The 14,045-nt window shown below is 40.1% G+C and overlaps 1 protein-coding gene across 3 annotated transcripts; it reads left to right on the top strand.

Moving 5' to 3' along the window:
• Window positions 1–261: 261 nt before the first annotated feature.
• Window positions 262–13,488, top strand: LOC117852264 (1-phosphatidylinositol-3-phosphate 5-kinase FAB1B). Of its 3 annotated transcripts, none has more exons than XM_034734277.2 (15): window positions 262–609; window positions 1,345–1,561; window positions 1,985–2,089; window positions 2,309–2,372; window positions 3,492–4,146; window positions 4,380–5,102; window positions 5,902–6,055; window positions 6,131–6,475; window positions 6,774–7,748; window positions 7,831–8,162; window positions 8,486–8,609; window positions 8,772–8,927; window positions 9,602–11,086; window positions 11,681–11,941; window positions 12,667–13,488. In XM_034734277.2, the coding sequence occupies exons 5-15, from the start codon at window positions 3,560–3,562 to the stop codon at window positions 12,991–12,993; spliced, it is 5,469 nt and encodes a 1,822-aa protein (XP_034590168.1). In that variant the 5' UTR covers window positions 262–609; window positions 1,345–1,561; window positions 1,985–2,089; window positions 2,309–2,372; window positions 3,492–3,559; the 3' UTR covers window positions 12,994–13,488. The 3 variants fall into 3 exon arrangements, with proteins under 3 accessions (XP_034590168.1, XP_034590169.1, XP_034590173.1); XM_034734278.2 differs by lacking the exon at window positions 262–609 and adding an exon at window positions 695–1,070; XM_034734282.2 differs by lacking the exons at window positions 262–609; window positions 1,345–1,561; window positions 1,985–2,089; window positions 2,309–2,372 and adding an exon at window positions 2,401–2,613.
• The last annotated feature ends 557 nt before the right edge of the window (window positions 13,489–14,045 follow it).

The following is a 14,045-nucleotide window of genomic DNA, read 5'->3' as shown; positions in this document are numbered from 1 at the left end:
GGAATACACCATAATGCATCAGGAAGGTCGGTCATATAAATTGCAAGTAGAATTAGATTCTTGTTCTTCTACAAATAATCCGTGCTTTAGAATATTTGTAATTCTGAAATTTACAGGGAGTGCTGAATTTTAAGCAAATACACAATTAGAGATTTTCACAGTTTTTCGGTGTAGAAAAGATGTGTGTATGCATTTTTGGACCTATTTTTGGTACTCTTCGACTCTTCGTGGTCCGTCGCTCACTCGCTCCCTTCCGCCCGTCCGCCCAGTGGCCCGCGCTCCGCGCTCCGGAAAAAAAAACACCCAAAGGAAAAAAACCGTCACCCCTCCCGTTTCCTGCTTCCTCTGCTCCTGCGACCGCCGCCGACGGCCGATCCCCTCCCAGCCACCCACAAGCCGCGATCCTCCTCCATCCCGAGCTATTTAATCCTGCCGCCGGCGTCTTCGCACTCGCCGGCCGCAAAAAACGGCCGCGTCGGTATCACCGTCGCTGTCCTCGGCCCCTAACCGTGCCTCCTCGAGACCGCATCCACCACGGCGGCGGGCCGCGGTTGCTGGCCCCGTCGCGTCTGATCGATCCAGCATTGGGTTCATCTCACCTTTCCCTAGGTAAGGACGCCCTTGTTTGCTCGGACAGATCGATTGGTGTTTCAGTGTGGCCTGAGTGGAAACCGTACATGCTCTTCCCATCCTTCCATCTCGATCTCGTTTCAAGGATTTGGCCATTTGGGGTAGGAGAAAACCGATTCGTGCCTTCCTTTATGTGGTATGGCTTGATCGTGATTCGGAGGAGAGCACACATTGTTACCATTTGAGGATTCGAATTGTGATTGGCCGTTGTCTGGTGATCTGGAAATATGAGGTCGTGTACGGGTTATAGCTTTCTAGGAATTGCTTTACAATGTGGATAATGGAATAGCCTTCGTCCGCAGTATTTCTTTGGGTGAGAATGGATTGTTTGGGATTTTGTGAATTGGACGAGGCGTTTGTTGAAATCTGGATGATTTTTGTGGATTATGCATGATCAAACCTTTTTATTCAAAACTGGAACTGAAGAAGGAGCCTATCAGGTCTACTCCTTGACTATTCAATACTTTCTTTGTCTTATCTCGTATACTTAACCCTCATACCAGAAGTATCAATGTATATCACCGTCAAGTCGCATTAGGTTAGACTACGTGGACACTGTTGTTTGTTTGTATGATGACTCGGTTGGAGTTTGTCTCAACATTATATTTATTTGTAGCAAAAATCATCCTCATAGGAACAGGCATGAACCATAATGATTTTTCCATGTGTTTTCATTTGTGATATCTAAACATTGAACTTCTCTGAATTATGCAGGCATGACTCTGGCAGCACATTTCTTTGAACTTCTCTGAATTATATAGGTGTGACTCTCGGGGCATAGTTCATAGTTGGTACTTGGTAGTTTGACAGGCACTCAAACAGAGTTCTGAGCGGTGGCTTTAAGCCAACACAATCGTTTGACATGTGATGAAGATTTTCTGGCTAACTTTTTTTATGGAGGACCACAATTTAAATTCAAGCATTCCACAAGGTTTGTAACTGTTTGCTGGTTTGTCCTTTGAAGTACTCCAGCCAGAATACATTACCTATTCTCCAGACATTACAATGTGGTGATATTGTCGTCCTTTGAAGTACCCCATGCATAATGTAGCAGTCTTAGCAAACATGCCAATTTAAGTTTTTAAATTGTCCCTCCAGTTCAGTTGTGCTACCTGTGAAATTGTTGTTTACTTCCAGTAAATATATGCCTAAGTCAGCCACGTATAAATTTCAATTCAGAACACTCTCCTACATTCACTGCATTGGCAATACTTGATCACCCTGAAATATTATTTGCACACATCAGGGTTCTAAGAATTTTATAGAATCAAACAATATTTCAAACCTTCCTCTCCAGTGTGTTCAAAGAAGTGGTCAAATTGGCACATGTCATCATAATTCCTTTTGTACTCAGGTCTTTCTCGCTGGTACAATTGACATACAGCACAGAGGAGATGAAGCCAGCAGCTGAATAAACAGGTGGAAGTCAACCATCAAGGAACCATTAGCCCTCAGAAAGGTAAAGAAATTCATCAACCAAATTGACAGCTGGAGTCAACCAGAACCATTATATTATTTCTCAGAAAGCTCAAGAATCTATTTTTTTCATGGAAGAATTTACACTGGTGTGGAAGGAGATATTTGTGTCAGTTCAGGTTTATAATATAACAGTAGTGCTTGTTCTTTTGTTTAACAACTGTTTGCTGATTATTTTATCTGTTATCTTTCTCTCTTGTAGATGGTGTCTTCAAAATGCTCTGGGGATCACACTCCATTCAAAGACCTAAGCAACTCCAACACAGGTAAATGCAGGTGCAGTTGAACTACTTCAATGTCGTCTCAATTGATTTATAGTTGAGGAGTTGCAGAAATCAGGAGGCTACTACTTCTTTTGTCCAAACAATTTTGGTAGTCATCAAGGGTAAATCACAATCCATTGAGCACACAACATATATAGGACCGATTGGTTACAATTATTTAGTTTAGGAAACCTTCAACAACACTGGTGCTAGCCGTGGTAATGGCATATGGAAGTCTATTTAGGTAAGTTGGAGTTTTTATCATTTGGTCAAAATACTAATATGGTGATTTCCACATTTAAATCTATGTTTTTTATAGATAAAACTACGTTTCATTAATAGTAGGGAAGCCATAATGTATACCATCGATCCAAAAGAGGGTTTATGTTTATTCACTAAGTAGTGCATCCTGCTTAGTCTGATTGAGAATCTCATTTTCATGGTCTACTGCAGTCCATGCCTCATAAAGAAAAATACGCAACATCTAATCGTTATGCGCCTCATTTATATAACCACAAAACCGTGAAGCATTTATACACTGCTCCATCTAACATGACAATGATCTACATTCTACCAAAATCAGATCGAGTGATCAATATGGCATATCTTTTACTAAATTCAAAAGCACAAAAGGAATCAACGATATGGTTACTAAACAGCAAAAGGAAGACTTCAAGTTGATTGTGAGAAGATGTGTGCAGAGTGGCTTGCCATTTGTAACTTGGTAATTATTTCTTTTACCGTGTCAGATGATTGGGTTATGAAAATTGTGAGTTTTGATAGGGGCTCGCTAGGTTATTTCTTTGTTGTTTAGGAATCATATCCATTTTGAATTTAGTGAGAGATATGCCATATTGACCACTTGATCCGATTTTGTTAGAATGTAGGGTACTGTCATGTTAGATGGGCCAGTGTATAAATGTGCCACGGTTTCGTGTTTGTATGTCAGTATACTGTCAAGCTATTGCATTGTTCATTGAGGAGCATCATGCTACAAACAGAGCACAGTTATTCTTTTTTGGTTGTGGGGGTTCAGTGCATGGAAATTGTATATTTGTGCATTGAATTTTGCAGAATCTTTTTAGTTTCTTTGTTGTAACGATTGCCTTCTTGTCTTGCTAGATTTCTGTTGCAGCAGATGAGGATGCAAGTATGGGGGTTTCTTTGAGGTGGTACCATTTTAGCTACCAATGGAGGACCCAAATAAAACATTTTCTGATGTAGTTAAACTTTTGACATCATGGCTGCCGCGTCGCTCCAACCCAGACAATTTCTCCAGGGACTTCTGGATGCCTGACCACAGCTGCCGAGTCTGCTATGAATGTGACACGCAATTCACCATATTCAACCGCAGGCATCATTGTCGTCTCTGTGGGCGAATTTTCTGTGGTAAGTGTACTGTGAACTCAATCCCAGTTTCAAGTGGCCCTGACAGACATGTCGATGAGGGGGACAGGATACGTGTCTGCACCTTCTGCTTCAAGCAATGGGAGCAAGAAAGAGTCACTTCCCTCAAACAGGTGCTGCCGGTGCTCAGCCCTTCCCTGTCTGAGGCGAGTTTGTTCAGTACCAAGTCAACTATTACCATCAATAGTGTTACCACAACGGCTGGATCTTACTCTACTGGAAATTATCAGCATGTGGGCTGTGTTGCCAGCAGTAGTCATGACAAGGCCTCCCATAATATGCAAGACACTCATATGCCTGAGAAAATCATGTCCACTGTTTCAAACAAAGATGACTCTTCTTCAGTTCAGTTTGGCTTTTACACAAACAGGTATTCAGTTTGAAACGTAGCATGGTATAATGTTATCCAGTTAAAGTACAATATATCATGCTCTGTTTTTGACTTTTTTCATTCAGTAAATAAACAGCATCATTATTATCCAGTGTAGTGTTGACTGAGATGCATTGATTTTACCTTCATTTCATTATGTGCTGCATTTGACTAACTGACAATTTTAAAATGCTCCGCTAATGCTTACCTTGTCACATGATATTCTAAATAAGGAGCGATGATGAAGATGAAGAATACCCTGCTTACTGCTCTGATCAACAGCAGAATGGACAATATTATGGCCCAGATGAGTTCGATGAGCTTGATACATCCTACAATACAACAATGTCGCAAACGGTTGAAGAATCTATTATCTCTAAAGAAGTATCCCCTGATGTGGTTGATCAAGGGTTTCCCAGCACACTGCCCGTTGCCAAATTGGAGAATGAACAAGAACCTGATAATAATTCTGAATGTGGAGCTGCTTCGTCCATTTACGCTCTGGAAAGTAATGATACAAATCCAGTGGATTTCGAAAAGGATGAACTTTTCTGGCTTCCTCCTGAACCAGAAGATGAAGATGATGAGATGGGAGGTGACTTGTTTGATGACGATGACGATGATGAGTGCATAGCTGATGGGGAGCAGTGTCGAATTCGATCATCAAGTAGTTTTGGCAGTGGAGAATTTCGAAGTAGAGATCGGTCTGGTGAAGAACATAAGAAAGTAATGAAGAATGTCATTGATGGACATTTCAGGGCTCTGATTTCTCAGCTGTTGGAGGTGGAGAATATTTCGTTGCATGAAGATGATGACATGGGCTGGTTGGAGATTGTTACTTCTGTATCATGGGAAGCTGCCAACTTCCTCAAGCCAGACACGAGCCAAGGTGGGGGCATGGATCCTGGTGGATATGTCAAGGTTAAGTGTTTAGCATGCGGGCACCGCAGTGAAAGGTGAACTGCTTTTTTACTGTTCATACGATGTTCAGCTAACAACAAGCCTACAATTGTGATGCTCACTGATACATAAAAAAAAGACAGTAGCAGACCCAGAAATGGAGCTTGTCCAGCTCTAATTTAACAGATCAAAATCATTGCTAAATTGCAACTGAATCAAATTGTAGCAAATAACAATAACTTCAATAAAGAGATGATGCTTATGAAAACAGTGTATTCAACTAGACAAATAACATATGAAGGAAGATATGGTCCATCGAATGTTGTTATGATGTGATGCCCCTATGGCATGTACATACTCTATCACTTGCAAATGTCCACTTATTAAAAGTACACAACATTTTATGCATTGTAATCGCAGTCTGTTTTATTGCACATTTTTTAGCACTTGTTAAATGGATAATTGTGTAGTATTGTTTATTACAGAATGTATACCTGGTTGCTTATGAATGCCTCAGACATATCTATGACAAGTTGAACAAAACCCATGAGACCACTGGACACCATCGTAATTGTTTTCTCAAGCTTGCTGTGAGAAAAGTTATATAGTCCAGTGTGGGTAAAGTTCTGTGGCCACGTGACGAATGTGCTGGGCTCGGCTGCTGCCTACTGCTCATATACCCTGAAGATTATTGGCCTGGTGCCTTATTCTTCACCTAGAATCTAATCACCTAACCTGTATCTGGCCCTCTGCATGAAGCCCTGTCTTGCAAATGCTTTCTCCACTTATGGATTTTACTTCTAGCTAATTGAACTCTTTTATGTATTATTATCTGACATTATGCCCTACTTTCAGTATTGTTGTAAAAGGAGTGGCCTGTAAGAAGAATGTCGCACATAGGCGCATGACAACTAGAATAGAAAAGCCTCGTCTCCTACTACTTGCAGGAGCTCTTGAGTACCACCGAGTAACAAATCAGCTGTCAAGTATTGATACATTGCTTCAGCAGGTTCGTGGACTTCTATGTTTGTAGTATGCAATCTTAAATTTCTGTTCTGATATATATTTTTTCACTGGTATACAGGAAACGGATCACCTTAAAATGGCAGTCGCGAAGATTGTTGCTCAAAAACCTAACTTGCTTTTGGTTGAGAATTCAGTTTCTCGCTATGCTCAAGATTTGCTTCTAGAAAAAAACATATCATTGGTTTTAAATATCAAGCAGCCCCTCTTGCAGCGTATTGCTCGTTGCACAGGTGCTCAGATAGTTCCTTCTATTGATCTCCTACCATCTCAGAAGCTTGGTTACTGTGAATTATTTCATGTAGATAAATATGATGAACATTCTGTTAACTCGGGTAATGTGGCTAAGAAAATGGTGAAGACCATGATGTTCTTTGAAGGATGCCCAAAACCATTGGGTTGCACTGTAAGTGATGCACATTTTGCTCCTTTTCTTTTTCTTTTGGGATTGACGGACACCAAATAATGCCACATTGGTTGCGTTTAACAACACCCTTCTCCCTTGATTGTGCTCATAGTCTTTAAAACCAAAAGAATTGTCAAAGTGAATGAAGTTTTCCTGTTGAAAGCTCCAGTACCCCTTTTTTTAGCGAGCTGAAGGGACTTTACATTTCCTGTTGTCCTCCAGTTTATCTGCACCATACAATCAGATGTTTGTGTTCTACACTAATCCACAACTTTATTGTGGCCTATATCATCCTCAGGTTCTGCTGAAGGGTGGTAGCATGGATGAGCTAAAAAAAATTAAGCATGTGGTCCAGTATGGAATTTTCGCAGCATATCACTTGGCGTTGGAAACATCTTTCCTTGCAGATGAAGGTGCCACCCTACCAGAACTTCCGTTGAAATCCCCATTGACTGTAGCCTTGCCAGACAAACGATCTACTGCAGACAATTCCATTTCAGCAGTGCCAGGCTTCACAATTAATGTTTGTAAAAACGAGCAAACTGATAGTTTTGATCACCTTGGCACCAACTACAATATGCCAACTGACCCAGGTGAAACAGCTGAGGTTGAAGCACCAGTATCCAGTGAGTGCCTTACCTCTCAAAATACCTACTCCTGTTCTTATGGACCGTTGTGTGCTAACAGTGGCAATTTCAACCATGGGAATGGTGATGGAAATGGACTAGTTAAGGTCACTGCAACTTCAGCTTCTGTTTCCATATCTTCTACAGCTACATCCAGTGCGCCCACTGACCATACTCCTAGAAATTCTACTGTGGAAAAAAAAGGTATGCATTTTGGTGATTATCATGATGGTTCAACAAGATCACGTGGTAAAACGATAGTGATGGATTCAGCCAGCACATTGAGTTGTTATCGCCACAGCACAGTTGAAGCTTGCACTAATATCGCTAGCTCTTATATCAAGGAGTCATTAGAAGGTTCATATGCTTTGCCTAATGTCAAAACCATCAGCAAGAACAATGCTGTGGTAGTCCAACCAGTGTCTAGTGCTGCTCCACAAAATCAAGAGACCAACCAAGGAGATGGTAGCACATCAAATAACGATGAAGTTGTGGCTTCTGACCATCAGAGCATCTTAGTCTCATTGTCCACACGATGTGTATGGAAAGGGACTATTTGTGAGCGTTCCCAGCTGTTACGCATCAAGTATTATGGTAATTTTGACAAGCCTCTTGGAAGGTTTTTGCGGGACTACTTGTTCGATCAGGTCCCCTTTCCCTTTTCATTCCAGTTCCAAAAAGCTTTTTACATTCTTTCCCATCCTCAACGTGGTTACAATACCTTTGCAGGGATACCAGTGCCGTTCCTGTGACAAGCCACCTGAAGCCCATGTCCATTGTTATACTCATCGCCAGGGAAGTCTAACGATATCAGTTAGAAAACTTACAGAAATTGTTTTGTCGGGTGAAAGGGATGGGAAGATTTGGATGTGGCACAGATGTCTGAAGTGTCCTTGGAGTAATGGATTTCCTCCAGCAACTCAAAGGATTGTCATGTCTGATGCTGCCTGGGGTTTATCACTTGGTAAATTTTTGGAACTTAGCTTTTCCAACCATGCAGCTGCAAGTAGGGTGGCCAGTTGCGGTCATTCTCTCCACAGGGACTGCCTCCGGTTCTATGGGTGAGCAGCATTCTTATTTTTTGTACTTTTAGACTTGAGAAAGCAAAAGTACACTTTTGTGCCCATGCACCCCATATCCTCAACATCAATTTTGTGTAGATGTGTGCTTGAGTTTTCAAAAAGGAAATGGGTTAATAAACATCACATGTACACAATCAATGACATATATGAATGGTGCATTTGTGCCCATGTGCTCTAAATTTCATTTCCATGTTGATTTTATTAGTCACATTCAAAGAATGATCACATACCTTACTTTTACTTGAAATTAAAGTAATCACTATCTTGGTTTCTGATTTATTTTTTATTTTTTTTGCAAACAGGTTTGGCAAAATGGTTGCTTGCTTCCGCTATGCTCCTATTAGTGTTCATTCTGTTTATTTGCCACCTCATAAACTTGATTTTGGTCACCAGCCCTTGGATTGGATACAAAAAGAAGCAAACGAGGTATGTCGCATAAGCAGTCAGTAGGTTATGTTTGCATAAAATTTGCAGCTGTGTCCATCTTTGCCCAACTTTCAAAATTCATAACACAAGTGTTCAAGGTTTCCATTGCAAAGCTGATTAGCCTTTTGGCTAAATGGTTAACATTTTATCCAATTTTGTTAGGTTATTGAGCGAGCAAAATATCTCTTTGATAAAGTATTACATGCTTTACGCTTGATATCTGGCAAAAAGGTTCAAGGCGGTTCTCTTAACATAGAATTTAGCTCATATATTGCTGAGCTTGAAAGCATGCTTCGGAAGGAAAAGTCAGAATTCGAGGTGCAGTGCCTTTCCATACTGTTTCTTTTCTTTGCATGATTATTTTTTTCTCGAACAACGCAGGAGACTTTGCATGATTATTGATAATTATTAAATAGATAACCTTGTAACATCAAGCCATGGAAATACACACCTCTAGACAGTCAACTTGTTCTCGAACTTCATCTGCAAATAGTGTCACTGATAGGTGAACACTCAACTTTGTAATGTTGTCTGATTGGTGGTGTTTTGGTATCGAAGCACATGTAAATATTTCATGTCAAGGTAATGGGACATTTGGAGCAATTAATATGATTGATTAATTTTAATGATATAGTATCTTCATATAAGCCATGACATATCGAGGTGCTAGACAACCACTTGTTTGGGAATCAATGTAACTAGAAAAATCGTCATAGTACATTTTGAATCTTAGGCACCCTTAGGGGCAAGTGTGGCTATTTTGGCCTTTCTCCTATCTTAATGCAATGATATGCAGTTCTCCTGCATATTTGAGAAAACATTTTGAGTGTAGTGCTATGCAGTTTGCATGGTTGTTTACATTTGAAGATGTACCCTAATTAATTGTACCCACAGCAGATGCAGAAACGTTGCCATTCCATGCCTCTACTCCTGAATGTGTGCATTGTTCATGTTACATACTTACATGATTTATTTCCATTTGTACTAATTAGGGATGCCTGAATAAAGTTTTGAGAAAGGATATGCAGAAAGGCCAACCAGACATCCTTGAGATCAATCGGCTGCGAAGACAGTTACTCTTCCATTCATACTTGTGGGATAAAAGGTTGGTGTTTGCTGCAAGATCAGATAGATGTTCTCACGAGTTATTTAATTTCAAGCAAGGAGACAAGGAGAAGATCCATTCTGCAGATAGTGTTGCTGAGCTAAATGCGCTAACAAAGCCTCAAAGTGAAGTTAGTGGGAATAAGTATACCAGCAAAGATTCTAAATATGTTGAGTGTCTTCAGGAAAGCATTTTTGGAGGGAATCGCACTGGACTTGATGCAAGTACTAGTACAAATTCCAGTCATGACCAGCAAATGAGTACAAGTGACCTGGATTCACTCCAAAGAGACATTAAAACTCCTCTGTACAGTAGTGTCAGTGTAAGTGGTGACTGGCTACCCTTGGAGCCAGATCTTGTTGCTCGGCGCACCCTTTCAGAAGGCCAGTTTCCTAGTGTATTGGATGTGACTAATGCACTTGAAGCAAAATGGACCGGTAAAGATGATCCTGTTCCTAGCAAGTTAACCATGCTGGAATCTACAGCATCCTCAGAGGATTCAGAAGAACATATGGGTGATACCACACCTTCATGCGCCTCTCTATTGCTGAACAAGCTAGGGGACAGTGCAGCAGATCATTCTAATTGGATAAGAATGCCTTTCTTACTATTTTACCGTTCCCTCAATAAGCAATGGAATCGTTCAAACAGATTTGATGCACTCAATGAATATACTCCTGAATATGTTCCCTTCTTAAGGGAAGTTGAGCGTCAAATTGGACCAAAATTTATCTTTCCTATAGGAATCAGTGACATTGTTGTTGGAGTTTATGATGATGAACCTACTAGCATTATCTCTTATGCACTGGCCTCCCACGAATATCATCTTCAGATGTCAGATGAGCTGGAACGAGATACAATAGACAGTTCACTCCCACTTTGTGATTCGAGAAGTGCCTCATTAACTGAATTGGATGACTGTACTTCTGAACTTCTGAGAAGTGTTATCTCGACAGAGGACAACATCCTCTCTGTGTCAGGAAGCAAGAACCCACTTGCTTCAGATCCACTTGTACCTAGAAAAGTAAGTCACATCAAGGTGAATTTTGGGGATGAAGGTCCTTTGGGACAGGTGAAGTACACTGTGATTTGTTACTATGCGAAACAATTTGATGCTCTGAGGAGAATGTGCTGTCCATCAGAGCGTGATTTTATCAAGTCCCTTAGTCGTTGCAAGAAATGGGGTGCTCAAGGAGGCAAGAGCAATGTATTCTTTGCAAAATCAATGGATGACCGGTTTATAATTAAGCAGGTTACCAAAACTGAATTAGAGTCTTTCATGAAATTTGCTCCAGACTACTTCCAATATGTATCAGAGTCGATTTACACTGGTAGTCCTACTTGCATTGCAAAAATTCTAGGCATTTACCAGGTAACTTTCTTTTCTTTCCATTTGTCACCAAAGTGATTTGTTGGTTGTGATCTATTTTGGTTAGAAAAGCTAGTTGTCAAAGCCACATCTTAAGTCCTTGCAAAATAAAAATGGCATGTATTTCATAGAAGATGGGGTAACTAGATACCTATGCTTTCCTTGTTATGATACCATCAGATTGCACCCAAACACTCGCATCAGACTGCAGCAGGAAAAGCAAGGAAAATATCATTATTAGCTCCTCTAAGAGTGGATTGTTTTTATGTGAGCCAAGCCCTCAACATTGTACATATCTTATTAAATCCTTATTTCACAGTATTAGCTAGGCATTAATTTTGATCCAACTGTCCATCGAGTGATCAGCAGCCTAGAAGTGACACTGACAGTTGGATCCAAACTGTTCCACAAGTACCCAACATTCACGGCCTTCCAATAACAATAAAGATTGGAACACCATGTCAATTTTGCATCCATATATATCTTGGTAGCAATGCCATGTTGATTCTGATCTTTGTGAATGCAGATTTTGTATTTTTCATGTTCAGCATTATTTTTTATTTAGTCACTTATGCGAAACTATATTCCTCTGACTAGGTTAAGAGCCTGAAAGGTGGTAAGGAGATGAGGATGGATGTCCTAGTGATGGAAAATCTTTTGTTTGAGCGTAATGTGACAACATTGTATGATTTAAAGGGTTCTGCAAGATCAAGATATAACCCGGACTCAAATGGTAGCGATAAAGTGCTTCTTGATCAGAACTTAATTGAAGCGATGCCTACATCCCCTATTTTTGTTGGAAACAAAGCAAAGCGGCTGCTAGAGAGAGCTGTTTGGAATGACACTTCATTTCTTGCTGTGAGTAGAAATCATATGCTTAAAACTCAGGCTTGTTTTATTCCTTTCCATTTGTTGATAGTAATCCATCCATATGTGAAATGGAGCGTACTATCCTCTAAAAGAGCATAACTGTGCACTTGGAACACAAGTAACATTTTTGTCTTATGTGAAAAGAAACAAACTGTACTTTTCTGATGTACAAATATCATAAACCCTTGAACTTCTAGGTGTTAATTGTACCCAAGCAAACTTATGTAAATTATATTATATATATAATCAGTGGCACCCTAGGATTCTTGCCTACCAGTTCTTTTTGTTGTAACTCTCATAGCATGCCCATATAGCATTGTTTTTCTGTGTCCATAATGTATTCCTTGTAACCGGTACATAATGTGTGAAATATGAGGTTCACTCCTAACATGCATGGTTGCCAGTGTCTCGTCGGTGCCACGTAATATGATTGGAAAAGGAAGCTATGTTTATGGAATAAGAGAACCAAACATGCATGATATTATCTAGACCCATAAAGTTTATGTGATAAATCTATAGCTGTGATATGAAAAGATGAACATCATCATAAATCCAAAGGATTCAACTATTTGATGCTCTGCTTAAAACTCTTCATTTAGAAAACTATTAATTTCAAATTCTACACATGCTGTTATCTGATAGAATTCCTGTCTAATATGTACCCTTTTGATCCGGTGCAACTTTTTGACATAACTATTGGCATTTTGCTGCAGTCCATTGATGTAATGGATTATTCTTTACTTGTTGGTGTTGATGAGAAAAGGCATGAACTTGTAATGGGAATTATAGATTTCATGAGGCAATATACGTGGGACAAACACCTAGAGACATGGGTTAAAGCTTCAGGCATATTGGGTGGACCGAAAAATGTGTCACCAACAGTAATTTCACCAAAGCAGTACAAGAAGCGGTTCAGGAAAGCCATGTCGGCTTACTTCCTTGTCGTCCCAGATCAATGGTCACCTCCAGCAATCATCCCCAACCCGCAAGTGGCTGAGAGTGGTCAGGACAGCGACCAGGTTCTCTTGACGGAATTGTGAGACGTGCATGCAGAACCTCTAATGGCAGGGAAGTATTCAGGGAATAACTCTTTTTTTGCAATGTTTATAGATTTTGACTTGTTACAATTTTGTTCATTCTTTTTTGGGTAGTCGGGTTTATCTGGCCATTCTTTTCTAGGTGTCTTTTTCCTTGGGAAGATCTATGTAAAAATTGTTAGCTCAAGTCTTTGATAGTTGTAGATATAAATCAGCAAGCGTCGTATAGGAATGTACAAATTGACAATCATTTCCATGAACCCTTGTGCATTGAATTATTATAGCATGTAGAAAAATTAGAAGCAGTTCCATGCTTAAGTGCACCTTATGTAAATTTTTGCTTCCTCTTTTTTTCCCCTACATTTTATGTGAAGGTAGGCTCTCACATTCATTTCTAGGAGAGATCTGCCAAGGAAAGAAATCATGTATGTAGTGCTTTTGCCAAATGTAAACTGCTACTCTGAAAATAGAAAACAAGAGAAAATTTATGATCTGGCATGTCTGGCTGTATGCATGAATTTCTCCCCATCATAATTTGGACCTTGCTGCAGTTATTTCAAAGTGATGTGATTGCAACAGATATTGCCTAGCTAGCTTGTCCACTTGATGTATTAATTGGTGAAAAGGGGGCCAGTTTAGAACATACTTCCTCCTCTAAAAAAAGTTATTATGTGATTTAAAATTTGTCTAAGGATTCATGGGCCCATTTGGAGCGGAGCTCTACTCCTCTGGTGAATTGACTTGTTAGAAAAATATTTGGTAAAATGACTTCTAATTTTTTAGAATGGAAAAGAGTTCAAATATCCAAAATAACTGTGTCCTTTTTTCTGCCAACTTTTTATCTCTTTTCTTCCAGTTTTGTCTTTCCTTTTAGTTCCTTTTTCTTTCAATTCCTCCCCTCTTCTCTTTCTTCTCCACTTTCTTCTTCTCCAGTTTGCAATCCACCCCAAGCCTCCATGGCTCCTCCCGTCTACCTCCACCCCTCTCCCCCAACACCGTGCCTTTACCCAGTTGCCCTCCTGGTCCACTTGACGCCCTTCTCCGTCACTACTTGT

The sequence above is a fragment of the Setaria viridis genome, chromosome 4 (assembly GCF_005286985.2).
Source record: "Setaria viridis chromosome 4, Setaria_viridis_v4.0, whole genome shotgun sequence".
Classification (NCBI taxonomy): domain Eukaryota; kingdom Viridiplantae; phylum Streptophyta; class Magnoliopsida; order Poales; family Poaceae; genus Setaria; species Setaria viridis.
This window is presented reverse-complemented; position numbering and strand designations above follow the sequence as displayed.

Coding starts and splice junctions, on each gene's coding strand:
- LOC117852264 (XM_034734277.2), top strand. CDS start 3,560: ATGGAGGACCCAAATAAAACATTTTCTGATGTAGTTAAACTTTTGACA. Junction 7,749..7,830: donor GGGACTACTTGTTCGATCAG/GTCCCCTTTCCC, acceptor ATACCTTTGCAG/GGATACCAGTGCCGTTCCTG. Junction 8,163..8,485: donor GACTGCCTCCGGTTCTATGG/GTGAGCAGCATT, acceptor TTTTGCAAACAG/GTTTGGCAAAATGGTTGCTT.